Source organism: Metarhizium brunneum, chromosome 4 (genome assembly GCF_013426205.1).
Source record: "Metarhizium brunneum chromosome 4, complete sequence".
NCBI lineage: Eukaryota > Fungi > Ascomycota > Sordariomycetes > Hypocreales > Clavicipitaceae > Metarhizium > Metarhizium brunneum.
Window position 1 is genome coordinate 867,737 of NC_089425.1, and position 18,102 is coordinate 885,838.

Below are 18,102 nucleotides of genomic sequence, written 5' to 3' on the forward strand. Positions count from 1 at the left end.
AGGCAGCTACTTTTCCGCGAGTCATGTCTGGTACATGACACTCGCACCAAGTCAACAGGCTAGAGCTGTCTTTAACATTCTCTGCGACAAACTTCGCAGGCTGCTCGGTCACCCGACATGTTGGCGATCGCAGTTGTAGGTGAGCAAATCTTGGTGGGTTTGCTGAAATCATACCAATAATAGTATAGAGTAATCACGTAGACTGCTCCAATTTTTTTTCCTACATACAGTCCCGAGTCGTGAAGCTAAATCCCTATTTATACCAATATGTCTAGTATGTTATCAATCAGTGGGTGAGTGGCCGACACCGTAGGATGCAACACCATTCTTGAAAACCTTGTTTGGAGAACAGTTGCCTCGTAACAACAATGAATCCCTACTCTTTTAAACACATTATCTGATATCCCTCCACAGTGTTTTGTCAGGTATGACTGCCAGTACTTTCCCGGCCATGGAGGTTGGCCTAGTTGGGGATTATTTCCCTATTTTTACAATGTTCACCGGATGCTGGCTATGCGAGAAAATTGGCGGGAAGCAACGCTGGCCAGCAAAATTGGTAATGACTGTTTGACAATGGCGAAGAGACTGCCCATAATTTCCGCCATAGGGCCCAAATGGAGTTAACGTCCATAATTGTAAGGCAGTCGGGAACCGGGTCTAAAAACTTGAGCGTCCTCTCAACTAATAATATGCAAATAGATCTTTGATTCGTATCGGAGTATATGGCCGTCAACTGATACAAACAAAATCGTTCTCTAAAAAGATGTTAGTATTTTCCCTTGCTCCCATGAGTTCTAAGAGTGAATGGAAATTACGTCGGAAATGCCCAACGTCTGTTGGCTGGTTCGAATTCTTGTATCATCTTAATGTATGACTCCAGAGACGTGAAGCGGCTTTGTTGGGGGTTTCTTAAAAGGGCGTGCGTATTTATATAGCGATTTTTTAGCGATACAAGAGGAGCGGGTACTTTGACAAGCTCTAGAGGCAGACACTCAAGCTGAGGCCGGGGAATTGAGGTAAGCCGTGGTGAAATATACGCGACTCGGAGTTCGAAAAAGGCTCCAGCATTTGTGCCAAATTTTTGTACGATATCGTCTTTGGATGGTAACGGCAGGTATTTGTATAAAGATGGTGGAACTGGAGTCATGTCTGTGTGAATAGGATACTCGCTATTGGTGTCAGTTGGGTTTATCTGTGGCAAGGAATAGGGGAACGCGAAAAAGGGAATTTACCTAATAATAAAGCAGCAACACCAGAGTGCAACGATATCGGCGAAATGATCTTCAAGGCGAGAATTTTCCCACTGAAACCTGCTAAAGTATCAGTCTTTGAATCCTCATGTCGGGTGCGATTTCAGGACTACCGAGAAGAGGATCCTAAAGCAACTGCTTTGGTGATGTGTTCATTCGCAAAGCCATGAAATCCGCGACGCTTCCAGTACAATGCCAAGAGTGCATGGGTTTGTATAGTTCGCCTATAGCGAAGACTGAATTGGAGCTCTTGAATATCCTGGCTATGAAATGGATTCATAGTATCCGCCAAATCTATGATTACCAACATTGATAGTCGATCGTTGTCGGAGCCCTGGCCAGCAAGATATTTCTGTCGCATGGCCAATACTTCATCCGGTGTAAAGATGGGCCATTCAGGAAGGATGTTTCTCAGATACATATCTATTCGACTGCAGGAGAATTTTTGATACGTTTGCTGATATGACTGCCCGGATACATATCCATCCGGCTGTGGTGTCACTCCGGCTGGGCATGTTGGGTCCGAATCGCCAATAAAGAGTGTGCTGTCTTTGTCAGACATTTTTGAAGAGCAAAAGACAAATTAAATCAACTAAGATGTACGTTGAATGGGCAAAAAAACGGATAGTTGGATTTGAACGTGCGGGAACTTGTAATTATTTATATTTCGGGAAAGGTCTCATTGCGACCAACATGTGCTCTCTTCCGTTCGTTCCTGCACTCAACGAGCGCCAATTTAATATTGCGTTGTTGCCACCGTCTTACCCGCATTTGCATGACTTCGTATGTGGAAATTAAACGCATGTATAGAGACAAAAGATATGCATGCAAAGAAGCACACAAAAGACGATCAAATCAAACTGTTATAAAGTGCGACATGTACGACTTGATATGTACATTTTACCTGACAATAGGTTCACACCAGTGGTAGTCCTGAATTAGTCTTGAGTACATTCTTGCGAGGCGGGTATTCCTACTCTGCAGGGCAAGTTAGCTTCAGATGAACTTATGCTGGACGGAATATGCGGTATTGAGGAGTACAAAAAGCTAGAAGAATAGCACATACAAGCACCGTGACATATAGCAGTTACCTATTCTAACTAGCTGTCTGTGTCGACGCCGCTAATCTACACCTCCCTCCATTCCCATACAGCTTGACCAAATTAGTGATGCACAAAAACGGGTTCTGCGACTCCTCGGGTGTTCGAAGGCTCGTTTCTCAAGTGTTTCTTTTGCGGACCGCGATCGGCTCGTCGTTCCCTTTTATTTCCCTCGTGAAGAGTCCCCAGCACGACTGCCTAATCAAGCCGGTTTCGAGGTCTCGGAAATGTCATGATATGTCGATTAGTTGTCGTCATTACTCTCATTACTCTTAGCCGAAAACTGCTTAGTGTTCTGGTCCCAGTGTAGTCTTCTTTTCCTCATTGCCATGCTATAACCCAGCCATAAGATTCTTTCGCAACGTTTACTAACCGTTGACGCAGGTTCAAAGTATTTTTCGTCATCATCAATCGCTGCGTTTTTAAACCACTTCCCCGGGAAATAGTTTGCAGTATAGATCAAACCACGCATAGCATAGTCTTCGGGAAGAGGATGCGCCTTACCACCTTCAGGCCACGGAATTTCCGGGGTATGTAACCGTGGTTTAAACTCGCTGGTCCGTAACAGATAGTTAAGTAGTAAAGCAGTCTGTTCCCATGGGATGGAGCCCTCTAAGTACTGTCTCCCTACTTCAAAATCCATCATAAACCAGTAGAATACTAAGAGGGTATGAAGGCATGGTAAAGTGTTCTTGTCACCCGACCGAGCAATAACGATCTCATACGTGCTAGCTGCAAACCCCACCGCTGTCTTGAATGCGTCAGTCAGCACAGGGTCTGGAAGATCATCCATTGTAGTGTCGTCTGTTTGTTGATTCTTTAAAACGGCATTCATGAGGACATTTGATGCGTCTCCAAAACCTAGGAGCAGGCAGCTTAATGAGATGCCAATGAAATACCTAGCCTAGTTAGCTTGTTACAGATCTTATGTTATTACAGTGACGTCTCTTACCCAGATTCAAGCCAACATCCATGTTCTCTTCCAATGCGACTATCTAGAAGATCCAGGAATTGCTTCATTGAGGGCTCGAGCTGATCCTCATGCGCGCCAGAGAAGAGTATGCCATGAACTCGCACAAAGGCCACATCAACTGGGTCTAGACGTTGCGAAGTACTTGGATTTGCATTTAAGAGCGGATCAAATAGCGTCAGGACGCTATCCCTAGCGCTGAGGAATGGGACTGGAACACAGAGCGATTTAGCATAGAAGTATAACTGTTTCAGGGCATTTGGTCGTGCCAAAATCGCTAGGTGGTGATAAAGTCGTCCAGTCATTGGTATCTTATCCGAAGCCTTAGTATACCAGGATCTTGATACACCAGTCCAAGTTTCTCGTTCTTGGATATCATCGTATTCAACTGCCATCCTGTAACGCCCTAAGTCACCAAGGCACTCTATCCACGCATCTTCAAACATGGGAACTGTCTCATATAGCAATGCCATCATGGTATACGCGATATAAATGAAGGTGAGCATATGCTCGAGCGAGCCAGGCAGTTTCCGCCTTAGAAGCTCTAAAAACGAGTGTATACCATGACGCCACATTCGTGCAGGCATAAAATACTTAGATGCAAGTCTTCGGAGCGCGGCGCTCGCCGATGGGTGCTGGGATGCCAATAGAAAGTCATGATGCTCATGGAGAAGTGACCGGTGAAGGGAAATTAATGCGTGATATTGCCCTTGGCTTAGATCAGTCTCCTTCTGTGTGCTGTCATACTCAATGCATTTGCTCTCGAGTAAAGCCAGTCCGGCATAAATACCTTGGACTTCCGCGGCAAGCTGGTCTGAAGTTATGACTCGAGTATCCAGTTGCAGAAGCATTCCTGATCCTGATGCCGCATCAAAAGACTGGCCTCTGTGCTGACGAGATCCGCCAGGTCTCGCCGGATTTTTACTGCAGACGAAGTCCTCATCTCTGTCAACTGGTCCAACGCGACGCCTGACCAGAGTCGACGGTGATAAGCTGCGTTGCTGAGCTGTTGAAGCGACGGATGAATACATCCTACTAGTCAATGCTGTTAACACCACAGTTCAACATCCTTTTTAAGGTCTCGGACTACCATTTCCGAGTAATAGGCCAACTCACTGTGACTCGGTGCTATTGTCGCAATGGCGCGGGAAGCGCTCAAAGCCGCCTTCACGGCAGCTAGAGGTGGGTTCCACGGGACGAGTACCTTCTCCGAGTTGCTCATTGGTAACCAATGACTGTGACAGTGGTTTCGTATCCCATGGAGCCGAGTCCATAGTCTAAGGGGTATACGTGTGGCGGTTAAGGGTGGGTATGATTCCGAGATACTCTCGTGTGACGCTTGTGAATCTCGGGTTTATCGCACAACAGGACTACACCTGATACGCTCTCCAGGGTGAGTTGTTGTGTTAAGGATGTCTTCAAGAGTAAGAATGGGACGAGACATTGAGAGGGCTCCAGGTTCGAACAAATGTGGCTCCTAAGGGCAGTTCTTATGCCGCACAATCGAGCCTCTGATGAAAGTGGTTCGCACCGAGCAATGGCAGCCTTTTGGTCGCCTTGTGGATATCTTAGCCAGTAGAAGAAGTGATTTGAGAGCCGTATCGTGGGATTGCATGGGTTGGGTTGTCTCGCAGTGACAGGGAGAGCAGATGTTGCTGTGATAACGCACCCCAGGACGACGCAACGAATAACAGGGCAAAGCCCTCCGGTGGGAATACGAGCTGCCTGACTCCCTGGGACTGTTTGCTGGCCTCGGGAGCATGGTAATTGTGACTTGTCCTTTGCATGGTTGTGCTCTTCGGTGTGGTTAGTTCAACCGAAGGCTGGCAAGCATCACTCATACATGCAACCTAACCTGGTCCCGGCCAGTGAAATGCAATTCAACAGTCTCAGCCTTCTACACCGCGGATATTGTGCCGTCCATCCGTCTTTATTCTTAACTGCAGTTGATGTCCCGTGCTTTTGCAGCTGGATCCAGACCACCCCCCCTCAACGCAATGACGGTTAGCCTCTTGCAGCGTCGATCCTTCCGAACGGCAACTTTGCTCTTGGTTTCGGTAAGCATGCTACATCATGGGAGCTCATACTCCCTGCCATGGTATTGCTTCTTGCTATGCAGGGCGAAACATGAGTGCGTGAAAACGATGGTGTCAACACGAAAGCTCTTCTCGTCCACCGCTGGTCAAATGTACCGGAGAACGGCCAACCACAAGGCCTACCGAACCCTCTTATAGCAAAATAGCTTCAGTAGCGAGAGAGGCTCAAAGTCCATACGAGTCCAACTGGGAAAATCTGTATATTATACTGCAACCATATCATAATGTAAGGACCTGCCTCTTCGAACATCAAGGCGAAGTGAGCCCCTGACACGGCGGCATGCTTCAACAACCAATATTTTATAATAAACAAATGATCATGACTGTATAGCTGAACAGGATTTTATTTCTCCTCATCTTTGATGGAACCACTCCGAGCCACTACACTACTCCAAGATGATCAATTGTATACTCGGCAGTAATATCGGAATCTTTGAGTTTGGTTATAGACGCTTTGCTGTTCTTCTCCTTTTTGATAGTGGGTCATGCTCTGGAACTTTGTCGGGCGGTGATTCGTATCTGTCGTAGATTCTCTTTAGTTTCCCATTGCTGCATTCGCCACTTCCTTCACTGCCGTCAACATGACCGTCTTCACCAAACTTTTGCCCGATAGCACCGTATTTTTTACTTGCAGGACTGTCAAGCCTCATGGTGATGATACCGTACTTGCTCGATGACCCCTCTGCCGTATTAGCAAACCTGGCGTGACCCCCATCCGGGAGACAATCAGTTGCTAAAAGGCTATTGGAATATACGATGCTTCCGTCGTTGGCATTGTTGTTATTGTCATTGACGTCATCCTCGGCTGCATCTGCACGGGAAGCATTATCAGAGGACTGGTCGCCTTCGTTGATATCTTCTTCAACAACTCTTGGACTGTTCGGAACGGTAACCTCATCACTATTGCCGTCACTCTCAGAAGATATTTCGATTATTTCATGAGGCAAGTAAAAGGACTTGCAAGAAATAGGGTCCAAATTGCGACTTTGGGCATCGACCTTGCGTTGACAAACACCCTCGTAAGGGTTTTTTTCGGGTGTGTTCGGCGGGGCTGTCATGCTGATCTCGGTTTCCATTTCGATGCTTGTAGAAGTGCCTGCTTGTTTATAAACACCAGCTCATGAGAGTGGTCGTAGCTGGCATGAAGATATCACCTCGTTTCATGGAGGTGAAATGTTGAGGTTGAGGTATATATATAGGCCATTATAAGAAAGTCTTCAACCTTTTAAAATGTCACCATTGAATGTTCAAGGCGGTTAGAGCAAACCATCCTAGCATTTGGATTGCGCTGCTCCAGAATGCACCGGATGTGAAAGGGGCCGGACCCATATCGTACGATTGAATGTTCACTAAGCTAACTTGGAATTGCACCACAGGCAACAATGTAAGCCGCAGATCCTAGAGATATAGTCTAGCCGAAACTAGATTGCAGAGACCGGGGGTGAAGAATGAGAAGACATGGGAACGTATCAAATTGAATGGGAGGCTTTGTCATAGCTTAGGACAAAGCGCGTTCGCTGAGGCCTCAAGGCTGTCAAAATTTCCGGGTTGATATTTTCCTCGTTGACAGCCCCAGAAGGTAACATGATGCTGAGTTTCCTTCTGTTACCTCAACCTCCCCCATACGGGAGGGTGGTTGATCTCCCCCGGGACCAAAAAACTATGTGGGAAACCCTCTGCAGATCACCTGAAGAGTAGGCAAGGTTCAGGTTCATGAGCAATATTCTAGTAGGACCTGTGTTTTATACTACAGCCGTATCATCACTTGAGACACATGCCTCTTTGAGGATGAGCATCTGAAATGGTGCCCTTTTCTTCAGCCACCAAGATTGTGGAAGATCCTGAAACAATTGCGGTTTCATTTTCCACTGAATATCAGTCGCGCATTTGACCATGGACAAACTTCCATAGAATTTGGCCTGACCTTTAAGCGACCATTCCGAGTCACTATACCGCTCTGCAATGACCAATAGCTTGATATCTGTCAGCGACACACCAAGTTTTCCTATAACCCCTCCTTTTTTCGGCCTCCAGACGAAGTGTAACTTAGTATTATATAGCATTGGTATTGCGAGTTTGACACGCTGCTTTTGCCGTTCCGATTGTGTGGTTGGTTGAGGCAGCCGACACTGCCTCGATTGTTGGAATGTTCGCCATATTTGACTCAATAGTGAAATAATTGTCCACAAAAACGCTAAAGTATGAATATGTCGCCAAGTAAGACCGAAGACTTCCTGGAATGGTTCGTATATGCTAGCGGCAACATTGAATGCGTATTGACTTTGTAGGGGCTCATTTCGGATGGCCATTACTACCTCCTGTTCTTGACTCGAGTGTTGCTTTATTTTTTCTGCATATATTAACATTAAAAATTCTTCAAACTCTTCAGCTTGTCGTTTTCTATGCTCTGGGGGACCATACTGACAGCGTCTTGCAAGCAAAGATGGGAGTTGATAGGCATTGTATACAGTATGTAGTTTCAATTTTATGACTTTGGCGTAGCGACAAAAGTTAATCACTCATTAACTTTCCTCAAAAGATAGTGGCCACACATGTAGTCATAAAGCTCAAACGTGGGTTCAATTTGCCCCTGCGCATTACCTTCCGCGAATGTTGGTTCGTTGCCTCAGGTCAGATGGCGATAATGCTAAGATGTCAAGTTATGGGGAGAGACTGCGACGACAAACGAGTCTTTTTATATCATCGCTTAGTTAATTTCTACCCCTCATCATCATATATGTATCCCGTCGATCTGTGTCTTATTTACTGTCGAAACTTTGCGTGATCCTAGAGTCACAAGGGCTGTTGTTTGGTTTTGCTGATCTTTGACAATCCGATGTATTTGACAAGAAGAGGTATGAGAACCATATCATGCTGTTTAATTGTCCACAAGATATTCTAGAATCGTATTACAGGACCAAATATGACACAAACCGGACCTGTCCCCTGGCTGTTCTTTCTGTACGCTTTTGTGATTGTATCGGCGGTGAGCTCTAAAAGTTTGTTATCAACTTGAATCGTCATCAATTCGCTTGTGCCATGCTCGATGATGTGCCTGAGTAGTCTTGTGAATCACTTTCGTGGTTATACACGTGTTGACGAAGAAAGCTCTCGATAACAGCAATTGTTTCATTGGAATTTTCTTCCCATTCATTCCTACTATCATCACATCCCATTCTGAGGATGAACCTTAACCTCCTTAAGGCTGGCAGCCAAGGAGTGAGACTTGTACTCAGAGTACAACTTTCGAAGCCTCTTTTTAGAGCAACCGCGAAAAGTGTCTTGATCCCTTAAGTCAACAAGCCGCTTGATATTTATGTATACAGGCATGTTAATTATTCATTGCACGGTTACGTCGTAATTGATTGTAGCGATTCGACACAAGAGCCCGGTGGCGGCGCATTTTTGGGGCAATATCTCTGAAGGAACAATTTTCTTCCTCTTTTAGTCGAATAAGCAGACGATCTTCATCAGCAGTGAGCTGACAATTTCTTAGTGTCCATAAACGAGTCTTTAAAGAACTGTCAGGGTGTTTGGGAAAGCGGTCTCGGATTTCACGCCACGGGATGCCTTCGTTCGAAAGTTCAAGTAAAGTGTCATCATCCTCTTGCGTGTACCGAAAGCGTCCCGTGGAAGCTGGGGAAGAATCTCGCGAACCAGCCTCGGGAGTATCCGTTGCGGGTTCGGAAAGACTGGGCGAAGGTCGTGTGCACGCCTCAGTAGTATAGGATGGCGAACGGCGTATTTGATCCACCGTACAACCAACGATGCGTTGTAATTGGGTATCGATGGCCATTTTCTGGTCGTCGTTGAGGCATTCTAAAGACCAGATAACAGCTAACGGTTGTAGCCCTACCAGCGGCTTCTCTTCCCAGAGGTTCCTATTATCTTCTATCCACTTGTTGATGGCGCATCTGCTCGAATCCCGCCCAGGCTGTAATTGAACGTCGAGTTCCGCAAACGAGGACTGCGCTTCTTCGGCCCTGCAGAGTTGCTGTTCGTTGACCTTGGCACTGTGAAGAATAATTTCCGTCAGAGCAGAACAGGCGCCATCATACTCTTCAGAGGTTTGATAATTGGGGACCTTGTAAGTCCAGGTCGCGCATCTCATAATGATTGAGTTCAGGAAGATTCGTGCACATGTCAGCATATTCAGAAGCATCAGCAGCCAGGGGTCCGTATTGTCAGAGCTAATGCCCTGTGTACTCTTTGACAACTCCTCCCACCTGGCTTCGCAAGCTCGATCATGAGCTTGACACCGCTTAAGCATGACTTCGAGTTCGACTTCCTCTTTATGTCCGGACGGACCAAGAAGGACCGTAGCCTTCGCGCTAAGCGAAGCCACTCCAATACAAAGCTTTTGGGTCGAAGTGCATTCATCGTCTCCGGACCACCAGAGCTCTTTCTCCTTTTCGTCTTCTAGTGTTGCGAGACTATATATTACCTGTTGCAAGTTAGCTATTAGAGAGTCTACATCACGATGTAAACTTGAAGATCAACCCGATAAAACCGTGGACTTGAGAAGTTTATGGAAATCTTACCATTAAAGGGCGGGTTGCCCTGAATAGCATTTGTCCAATTCGGGTGTCAGTCTGTTTGCGGCCGCGTCCTCGGACCAACTCAATAGCACCCTGTACGTAATTGCGCCAGCTTTCTTGCCCCCCAGTCGTAGGATTTAAGCATTCGAACAGCGCTAGAAGTAAAACTGCAGCCAAGGTTGCATCCTCACAAACGACATCTGGATCTTGAAGTGCGCTATGCATCGCCATCAGCGCTTTACTGTATGTCTCAATAGTCAAGCTTTTGTATTCAAGCTGACCGCCCGTCTCATTGATGAACGACGCCATAGCGCAAGCTTCGAATGCCAGTCGGTAATGCTCCCATTCCTTGTCGCTCTTCGATAGGATAACAAAACCCATATCGCCGATTTTGTTCTGTCTAGGCGATTCAAGATCATAATGATACAAAAAGTAAGCGATTGCCCTTTCTTACAGGGGCATCTGTGGAAGGTCTAAGGAGCGCAGCTGCAAGGATCCTGCCTTCGGTGTCGAATATGAGGCAACTTTCTCATCCTGTGATATAGCATTCAGGGGTTCATCCTTTGCGAATTTTCTGCCGGAAGATTCCGAATATCCGTATCGAGTAACAATCCTTTCTTCGGGTGGGGTACATTTTCTCCCAGACTTGATGCACTGCTGACAGGGCCCCGAATTTTCACACTACATAGACTTCTTGTTAGACCTTGGGTTATTACGAGGTTAGTTGATCTCCAAGCAGTGCATTTACCTTGACTCGGAACTTTCTGCAACCCGTACAGGCCTTCCAAACCCTGCGAGATTACGCAAGGGCCTTATCTGGTGATGAAATGACGTCCTGTGTTGTGGTTGGCCTGGGCGAGGTCACTCTTGTGGTTTTCTACCCTTTCTTTCTTGCGTACTCCACAACAGTCTTGTGGCAAAAAGCGATATCGGTTTTGGGTCTGGAACAGAGCCTGCGAGCCTTCGCCCCGTCGCACTACATATACTCCATGTTAGACTTTCAGCTGTTGTAAGGTTTAGTCAATCCCCCGACTGTGAATAATGGATATACTTTGATCCTGCGCTTTCTGCCACTGAAGACCATGGTAGTAACGAATGCGGCCTGCAGGTCTTAAATGTTGATTGTGGTGGTGTTTTAATGTAATATGACCAGGGTATGGGATTCCCAATGCACACTGGTATGAGCTCTTCCTGAATAAAATCTGAAGACCTGAGTTAGAACCGCCACGGAAGGAAGGACTGTCATACTTATACATCCTACGGAACAATGGATCAGCCTCCACGTGAATAATGTACGCAGCCCAACGTGTGTCGAAAAACAACACGAACACCTGAGTCTAGGGAAATGAGGCTGCCAAAACTGTATTCCCCGGTTCAGGGGCTCTTCCGTGGTGCAACAACAAGAGATCTTCCTTGCCGAGGGCTAGCCGGTATCCAGCAGGGTTGCACCTACGAAGACAGCCGCATGGTGGTGTAGAACATTCAGAGCTACTTTCCAGCGCCGAAGTTTGCAGAATTATTAGTGTATTCCAGGTTCTTATAGAAGCGTTCAAAGTGGTCAGTGAGGTTTTTTGACGTCCATTAAATGCACTACAAAGAGACATCTAAGTACAATTGAAATGAGTGGTCTATGATTTATGTCAACGTACGTCGGTTTTTATTCTGTCAATACAGAGTGGTTCAAGCTTCCATGAGGCAATAGCAAACGAGCAGTAGTTATATCAATATGCTTGTCATGCAGAAGCATCACCCCCTGTCAGACAATTGAGGGTCACAAAAGAACGAGTATAATGGCGCCGAAGGCGCCAATTGTATTAAATGAGAATTATCTAAGGAGCAAGAACTCCATCAATGGTTTCAAGGGAACCGTGCAACTCTTTATACACAAAAGAAATCTTTGATAGTTCAGGCAGTAGCAGCTACCTGCCAGGCAGCCACTGCAGTGTCCCAGTTTTTCAGGAGGTAGGATTTGGGTAGGCTTGATATGCGACACCCTCTTCTAAACATCTTTTGGTACCAGCTCGATCTCAGAATCACTTGACGTATTTTTTGTTTTTGACCTCTTCCAAAGTAAAACTCCATCCGTCGTATCTTCACCAGCCATTTGCCGCCTGTTGGTGTCTCTCTCCTCATTCCTGCACTGGCGATATCTCCTAAATCCCGCGATAAGGTTCACAATTCCGATGACTGTGAACATTCCGTTTTGAACCTACCCTGTCAGCGTATGCAGGTTGATGATGGAAGAACATCTCACCAGTTTATAGTTTATGCGTGATGCTAAGACATCGTAAAATGAGAGAAAAGAAAACCCAAAGGTGGCGATCTCGAAGCAACTTCGAATGTCCAGAGAAAGCCAAAGCTTCCAGTTCTGGGATTTTGCCTCTATACCTCGTCTAACTCCTTCGAGGCGCACAATGAAACATGACAGCATCATAGATCCTCGAAAAGCAGCTATAGCTGACGTCGGCAAAAGTCGTGACGATGATCTAAATTGAAAGTCTGCCGATAGCAACCCGATCCCAGTAAGTGATAGACCTAGTAAAAGTCCCTTCATCATGACCCCTTGGGCTTTGGTTCTCCCAAAAGCCGTCACTATCAGACCAGCCAATGCGATACTCTGGATTAGGTTCAGTCTTTTGCCCATTTCCTAGTCAATGTATACTCACCTCTAATAGCATATTCCAGAGCAGCATCACTGATAACTCGCAATCCGCCCAATATTCCACCGAATGCTCCCCCAGTTCACACCATGTCGCCACCATCAAGACAGCACCCACCACTAAACCAGCGATAACGGAAAAATACAACGCACATAGATTTGCCCAGTACCAGAAACCGGTTTTAGATGAGCGTCCAGGTAGTAGGCCCCTTAATAATGCTGCTGTGCTAAGAATTGAGAGCTGTAAAATGGAACAGATTGTCAGCCCGATTTGCTGCGTTAAAGACACGGCTGGAGGTTCGTGTGACTGCATGATATCAAAGGTGGAGGAGTATGAATAAAAAGGCATCCAGCTCACCGCCACTCCTACAGCGACGGCCTCATTTTAAGTAGTTCACTCAAAAGGTCTTCAACAATCAATTATCCTCTGATTCCAGAGTCAGATATGAGGTCCCACGTATCCCGAACAGTTCCCTGACAATCTTCGCTCAACCCTCTCATGATACCATTTCGGACTCGGTTAACTTCCTGACTTGGGGGGGGCTTTGCGCTAGTAAGAAAAGGAGTCGTAATGTGATTGTTGTGGATGTCAAACGATATTCCGCCTTCGGTCGAGGAGGCGTCCCGATCCACTTGGACACCGTTGTGTATATAACTGAGACCTTCGTCCTCTTGACTTGAGTAGTGGTTAAGGCTAATAGACTCTCAATATTCTCATCATTTTTGACAGTGGACTACAACAGCAGGAACTTGTCTGCGGCTGTGACACGTCTCGGTCGGTTTGCGTGCAATCTCTATTATAAAATTCACAAAATGATTTATCCACTCGTCATCGTCGTATTTTCCGGCAATATTGTTCCAGGTCCAATGGCGAAGATCAATCCTTGATGGCCGCAGGTCTCTCAAAAGAATTTTAACTTCTTTTTCAAAGTTAAATCGGGCCGAGTCCGCATAGTAGCCTTCCGTAGACATCCCGATCGCAGCTTCAACGGCGAAGGAATCAAGGTCGTCACCGCTTGCCACGAAGGCACGGGCAGCCCAACCCAGAACGAGCGTAGATCCTTTGGTTGCCTGATCAATGTGTAGAACATCTTCACAAGTGGGGCATGGTCCGAATACGAATTTCAACAAGACGTTTTGTGTACATCTGACTTCTTCGTTGCATCGGCATGCCTCGGTATCATAAACAGTGCAGCAGTGAAGGCAAATACTATGCTCTGTCTTATGCATTGGCAGTATTTTTATTGGTCTTTGAGAGGACTTTGGAGGGAAAAAAAGAATGAAGGAGACTTTGATGGGCAGCAGGTCAGGGTTGGAGGAAACGGGAGAGGCCCCAGACGAAAAGTAAAAGAGATCTTATAGCCAGGTAACACAAGGAGAAAAAAACCAACCTCCCCTACGCGACAATATACGTAATGGTCTCACACACAGCTCTGTACTATAATATTTGCTGGAGTGCCCAAATTGATGCATAGAGGCGAAAAATTCGTTGGGGATTGTTTCACTTTGACAATGCATGGGATACGGCCTGGCATCTGTGTACGCCTGCGATTAACAGTCTACGAGCGGGTGAATTGAAGGAGGCAGTGAATGAATACAGAGATTTTGTTATCGCATACTGTTTGCTACACCATTTTGGCCTCTCCTCCACTGTTTTGGAACTCGAACGAAAAGTCCTGCCATTTGTAACACCAGTAGCAATCGGACAATCATCTTCCAACCAGCTCCGCTGCCCTTAGACTTCCCCTTTGCCTTTGGAGCTATCGATTCCCAATATGTCGCATCCATGGTAGCGATAGGAGTCTGGTTTGAAGCACCGCAGCTAGGAACTAGCACAAATTCCGTGTTTAGTCACGGATTTATCGTCTGCTCCGGAATGGCCGCCAACTCACCGCCATTCCTGCCGCGACAGACTCATTTTAAGCAGTTCACTCAAAAGTTGTTCAGCAATCGGTTGTCCTCTGATGCCAGGGTCGGATATGAGGTCACACGTATCCCAAATAGTTCCCTGGCAACCCCCGCTCAACCCTCTCGTGATTCCATGTCAGACTCGGTCAACTTCCTGACTTCAGGGCGGTTTCACCAATGCGCGTGATGGCTGGAGGAGTACGAAAAGGAGTCGTAATGTGACGTGCATGAATCCGTGATAATTGCCTATCTCACTTCTTACTTTTGTAATATTCATACGCTAACCTCTTTTCTTCTGGCGTCTGTGCCACTTGTAGAGCTCCATCTGACCCCTACGTGGATGCCCTTCTGCCTATTCTTGAGCGCCAACACAAATCAGCCCTGTCAATCAATTACGATCCTTCTTCAATTCCAATCACAGTATTCCCTTCCACGCAGCTACCTTGCACGGATGCTGCGACCGGATCCGCAAAGCTCGTGGGACATCCACTCGGAGCCATTCTTCGTTCCCCCGAGCACGAAACTAAAGCCTGTGCCACTTCCTCTTCCATGGGTGATGTCGGATAGGGGAATGCCGCTTCTATTGCTGGTGGTTGGTGAACCCGACCATGTGCATTTTCAATTTGCCACTCACCAATGGTAAAGACTGAAGGCTCTCGAGTCCGCTGAGCCTGTTGTAGAATTGTTTGTGGTACAACCAGTTCCCGGTTCGATTGCGCATAGACATCTTCGTTGCTGCTAGACTCCCTTCCGCCACGCAGCTTCTTTGGGGGTTTTTGTCCTGGCGGCTTGCCAGCGGTGTCGTCCAAATGTCTTTTACCAGTGTCCCTGGACCAGAGGTGATCTGGGATCACGTTCCTGATTTTCACGTCCGTTTTGTAGACATCTTGCAAAAACCGTTCCCAATTGGTCGCCGCATCGTGAAGACAGGCCAGTTGTAGCTGCTCGGAAGCGTCATGACACCCTGAAGCGAGGAGACCAGCCACTCTGCCATTCTCGTACATGCGTTCCAGGTCGTTGGGGTCCGTCGGCTTTCCAAGCCTTATGTTAGACTCTGCTCGCAAGAGGAGTTCATTTTTCTCTTCTAACAATCGTTCTTCTGGCGACTTGATTAAAACCATTCGTCCATTCCACTCTATAAGAAACTCTTGCATCATATCTCTGACTGTGCTGGAATTCATGTCTTTGCGTTTCGGGGTCGCAGAGTAAATCGGGAGGAAAGGCTCTCGTGTACTGGCGGACGGAATGGGGTTCCGTATGAAATATGTGCCGTCTATATAGTATTATATTCCTTGCTTGTCACCAGCTTGGAGCGGACCGGTCCACTACTCAAGTTCTGTTAAGCCAGTGGAGGCAAGCGTCGATCTTGCGACGCTGTTGGTGCTGGTGTTCCGGCCTGTAAGCTTTGAAGAGTATGACTACTGCTTTTCCCCCCTTCACATTTTTGTCACCTGCAGCAAACACCTGAATGTGAAAATTGATGCGAAGCACGAGGTAGCGACGCCGTTGAGGATCTATAGCTGTCAGCTCCTGCATTGGACTTTGACCGAGTGGAAGGTTGCTGACCAACACGCAGTTGAGGAGTGTGGTCAGGTTGCGATGGAGCGGCACAAAACCGGCGCCCAAAGCGACCATCAAGGGGATGATTCGACTGATCCTTGGCTACCAAGAGGGGTCATATTATGGTGAGATGTGATGGGATGGAACAAACCCGCTTTCCTGGGGTGAAATGGTTTTACCCCAGGAAAGCGGGTCCTCCCACGACACCAGTCCCAGGTCGGTGCGCAGGGGTCCTCACCTTTGAACGGCCCATTAGAACAGGTTGACAGTTGTTCAACAGCCTGGTTCGTCTTTTCTCCTACAACTACTCGTCTCTCAAAATGCAGAATGAATATGAAGGGAGCAATGCCGTCTTTATAGACAAAGCTCGGGTGCAAGAGGGGCTCATATTGGCAAAATCTGGACAGCAGCAACTTCCACAAATCCCAGAACGCAAGACGCTTTACTACTTCACGGTGTCACATAATAATCACTGCAGCGTCTGCGAAATCCTCATTACACCAATCAAGCACACTCAGTACCCAAATTTCTTCTTCTTTCCAGTCCGAAGGTATACGAAGTGTTGTGACAGTGCTCCTGAGAATGAGTTAAAACAACAACACCAAACTATATACGATGTCCTCATCCGGCCAAATCAGTGGCGTCTCAGTAATGATGACAGGTGAAGTTAAAACTCTATTTTTGGTGATCATGGCTGACAAATTCTTAGCGATGAGGTCAAGCTACCCCAAAATGCATCCACCATAGGCATCTGTCGTGATCACTCAAAGCTTGGTCTGGAGTATCTACTACAAACTGCTACTCCGACGTCCTCTGGCGCGGCAAAGGACGTAGCGTTCCGCACGACATCTGAGTCTGAGTCTCCGTGTCGGTGTACTGATGCGGCCGATGAAGCAAATAGTAGTGACACAAACGGCACAAAACCCCGCCCAAGAAAAAGACGAAAGGATGGAAAGACGGCGGCTGATACGATTTCAAAGAAGCTCTTGAAGGCTGCTGAAGTAAAAACGCCGGGAAGCTTCAACAATGTCTCCGAAACCCATTCCTTGTCAAATGTCGAACAACTCGACGCACTCCCTGTTTTGACAACTTATGACGAGCGGTTTGAGTTTGCAGAACACCTGCGGAAGCTATACAGCAAAACACAAGATAGAGCTGGTCAAATTATCTGGGCAAACAAGCGGTACTCTTTCGACATGCGATTCCTCCTCCGTCGTGAAAGGAAGATCGACGGCGAAAATGAAGCCGACCGATCTGCCAGATCTTCAATGCTTATCAATCGTATCGCCAGTAAACTAACCGACAATAATCCCAAATGCTATTGTGGAGCACAAGTGTACGATTTATTCGCCAGTACGAAGATCTCCTTGAATAGAATACTTATTTCTATGGCTATTAACACATTCTCCCAGAAGCAGGTCATTTGCTAACTAACCTTCCTGGTGACCAAATCGAGCGACTCAAAGCAGCAGACATGATAGCAGAATCGATAAAGGAGCTTACGCCTCTGTATGGTCCTACTACGATATTCTATGCTCCTGCAGTTATCGCTGCTTTGTGGAAGAAAGAGTTAGTTTTTCACCTACTCCTGTGCGTGTGATGCTAATTGGTTCCGGTTAGCTACGCGACTATATGCAAAGATCTTGATGCAGAAAATCTCGCACTTCACGATGTAACCAAACATGTAGTTAAAGTACCGTACGACGACGATCTTTATACGTACGGTGTTTATCTCGAGAAAGGCTGTCCTGTACATGGTGGACAGAGTGGCAATACGGCTTCGCCCAACAGCTTATTGTACAGTGACACCACCGGAGTAGATGATCAACAAATCCAGCAGGATCTTCATGGAGTCAACATCGATACACCTTTTACGAACTCCCAAGTGACTGACCCACTGGAAATATTTAATAACTTGGATGAAGATGGTGCTGGATCACTGGACAAGTTCGGCATTTTCCCATATGCTGCGGAGGGGTTTTGGGACTTTATGAACACTATTCCTGATAGCTGATTTCTTG

At 46.7% G+C, this 18,102-nt stretch overlaps 5 protein-coding genes across 5 annotated transcripts; 1 reads left to right on the plus strand and 4 right to left on the minus strand.

The window, feature by feature from the left end:
- Positions 1 to 2,594: 2,594 nt before the first annotated feature.
- On the minus strand, positions 2,595 to 3,793 carry G6M90_00g069310 (uncharacterized protein; the record flags this gene model as incomplete). Its single annotated transcript, XM_066130906.1, has 2 exons — positions 2,595 to 3,249; positions 3,303 to 3,793. The coding sequence occupies 2 exons, from the start codon at positions 3,791 to 3,793 to the stop codon at positions 2,595 to 2,597; spliced, it is 1,146 nt and encodes a 381-aa protein (XP_065987231.1).
- Positions 3,794 to 5,859: 2,066 nt separating this feature from the next.
- On the minus strand, positions 5,860 to 6,492 carry G6M90_00g069320 (uncharacterized protein; the record flags this gene model as incomplete). The annotated part of the gene is made up of 1 exon (XM_014692342.2): positions 5,860 to 6,492. The coding sequence occupies one exon, from the start codon at positions 6,490 to 6,492 to the stop codon at positions 5,860 to 5,862; it is 633 nt and encodes a 210-aa protein (XP_014547828.2).
- A 2,255-nt stretch (positions 6,493 to 8,747) lies between these two features.
- Positions 8,748 to 10,335, minus strand: G6M90_00g069330 (uncharacterized protein; the record flags this gene model as incomplete). Its single annotated transcript, XM_014684480.1, has 2 exons — positions 8,748 to 9,860; positions 9,958 to 10,335. 2 exons carry the CDS (start codon positions 10,333 to 10,335, stop codon positions 8,748 to 8,750), a joined length of 1,491 nt encoding a protein of 496 aa, XP_014539966.1.
- Positions 10,336 to 14,913: 4,578 nt separating this feature from the next.
- Positions 14,914 to 15,702, minus strand: G6M90_00g069340 (uncharacterized protein; the record flags this gene model as incomplete). The annotated part of the gene is made up of 1 exon (XM_014684479.1): positions 14,914 to 15,702. The coding sequence occupies one exon, from the start codon at positions 15,700 to 15,702 to the stop codon at positions 14,914 to 14,916; it is 789 nt and encodes a 262-aa protein (XP_014539965.1).
- A 699-nt stretch (positions 15,703 to 16,401) lies between these two features.
- Positions 16,402 to 18,095, plus strand: G6M90_00g069350 (uncharacterized protein; the record flags this gene model as incomplete). Its single annotated transcript, XM_066130907.1, has 4 exons — positions 16,402 to 16,742; positions 16,791 to 17,434; positions 17,494 to 17,650; positions 17,702 to 18,095. 4 exons carry the CDS (start codon positions 16,402 to 16,404, stop codon positions 18,093 to 18,095), a joined length of 1,536 nt encoding a protein of 511 aa, XP_065987041.1.
- Positions 18,096 to 18,102: the final 7 nt, after the last annotated feature.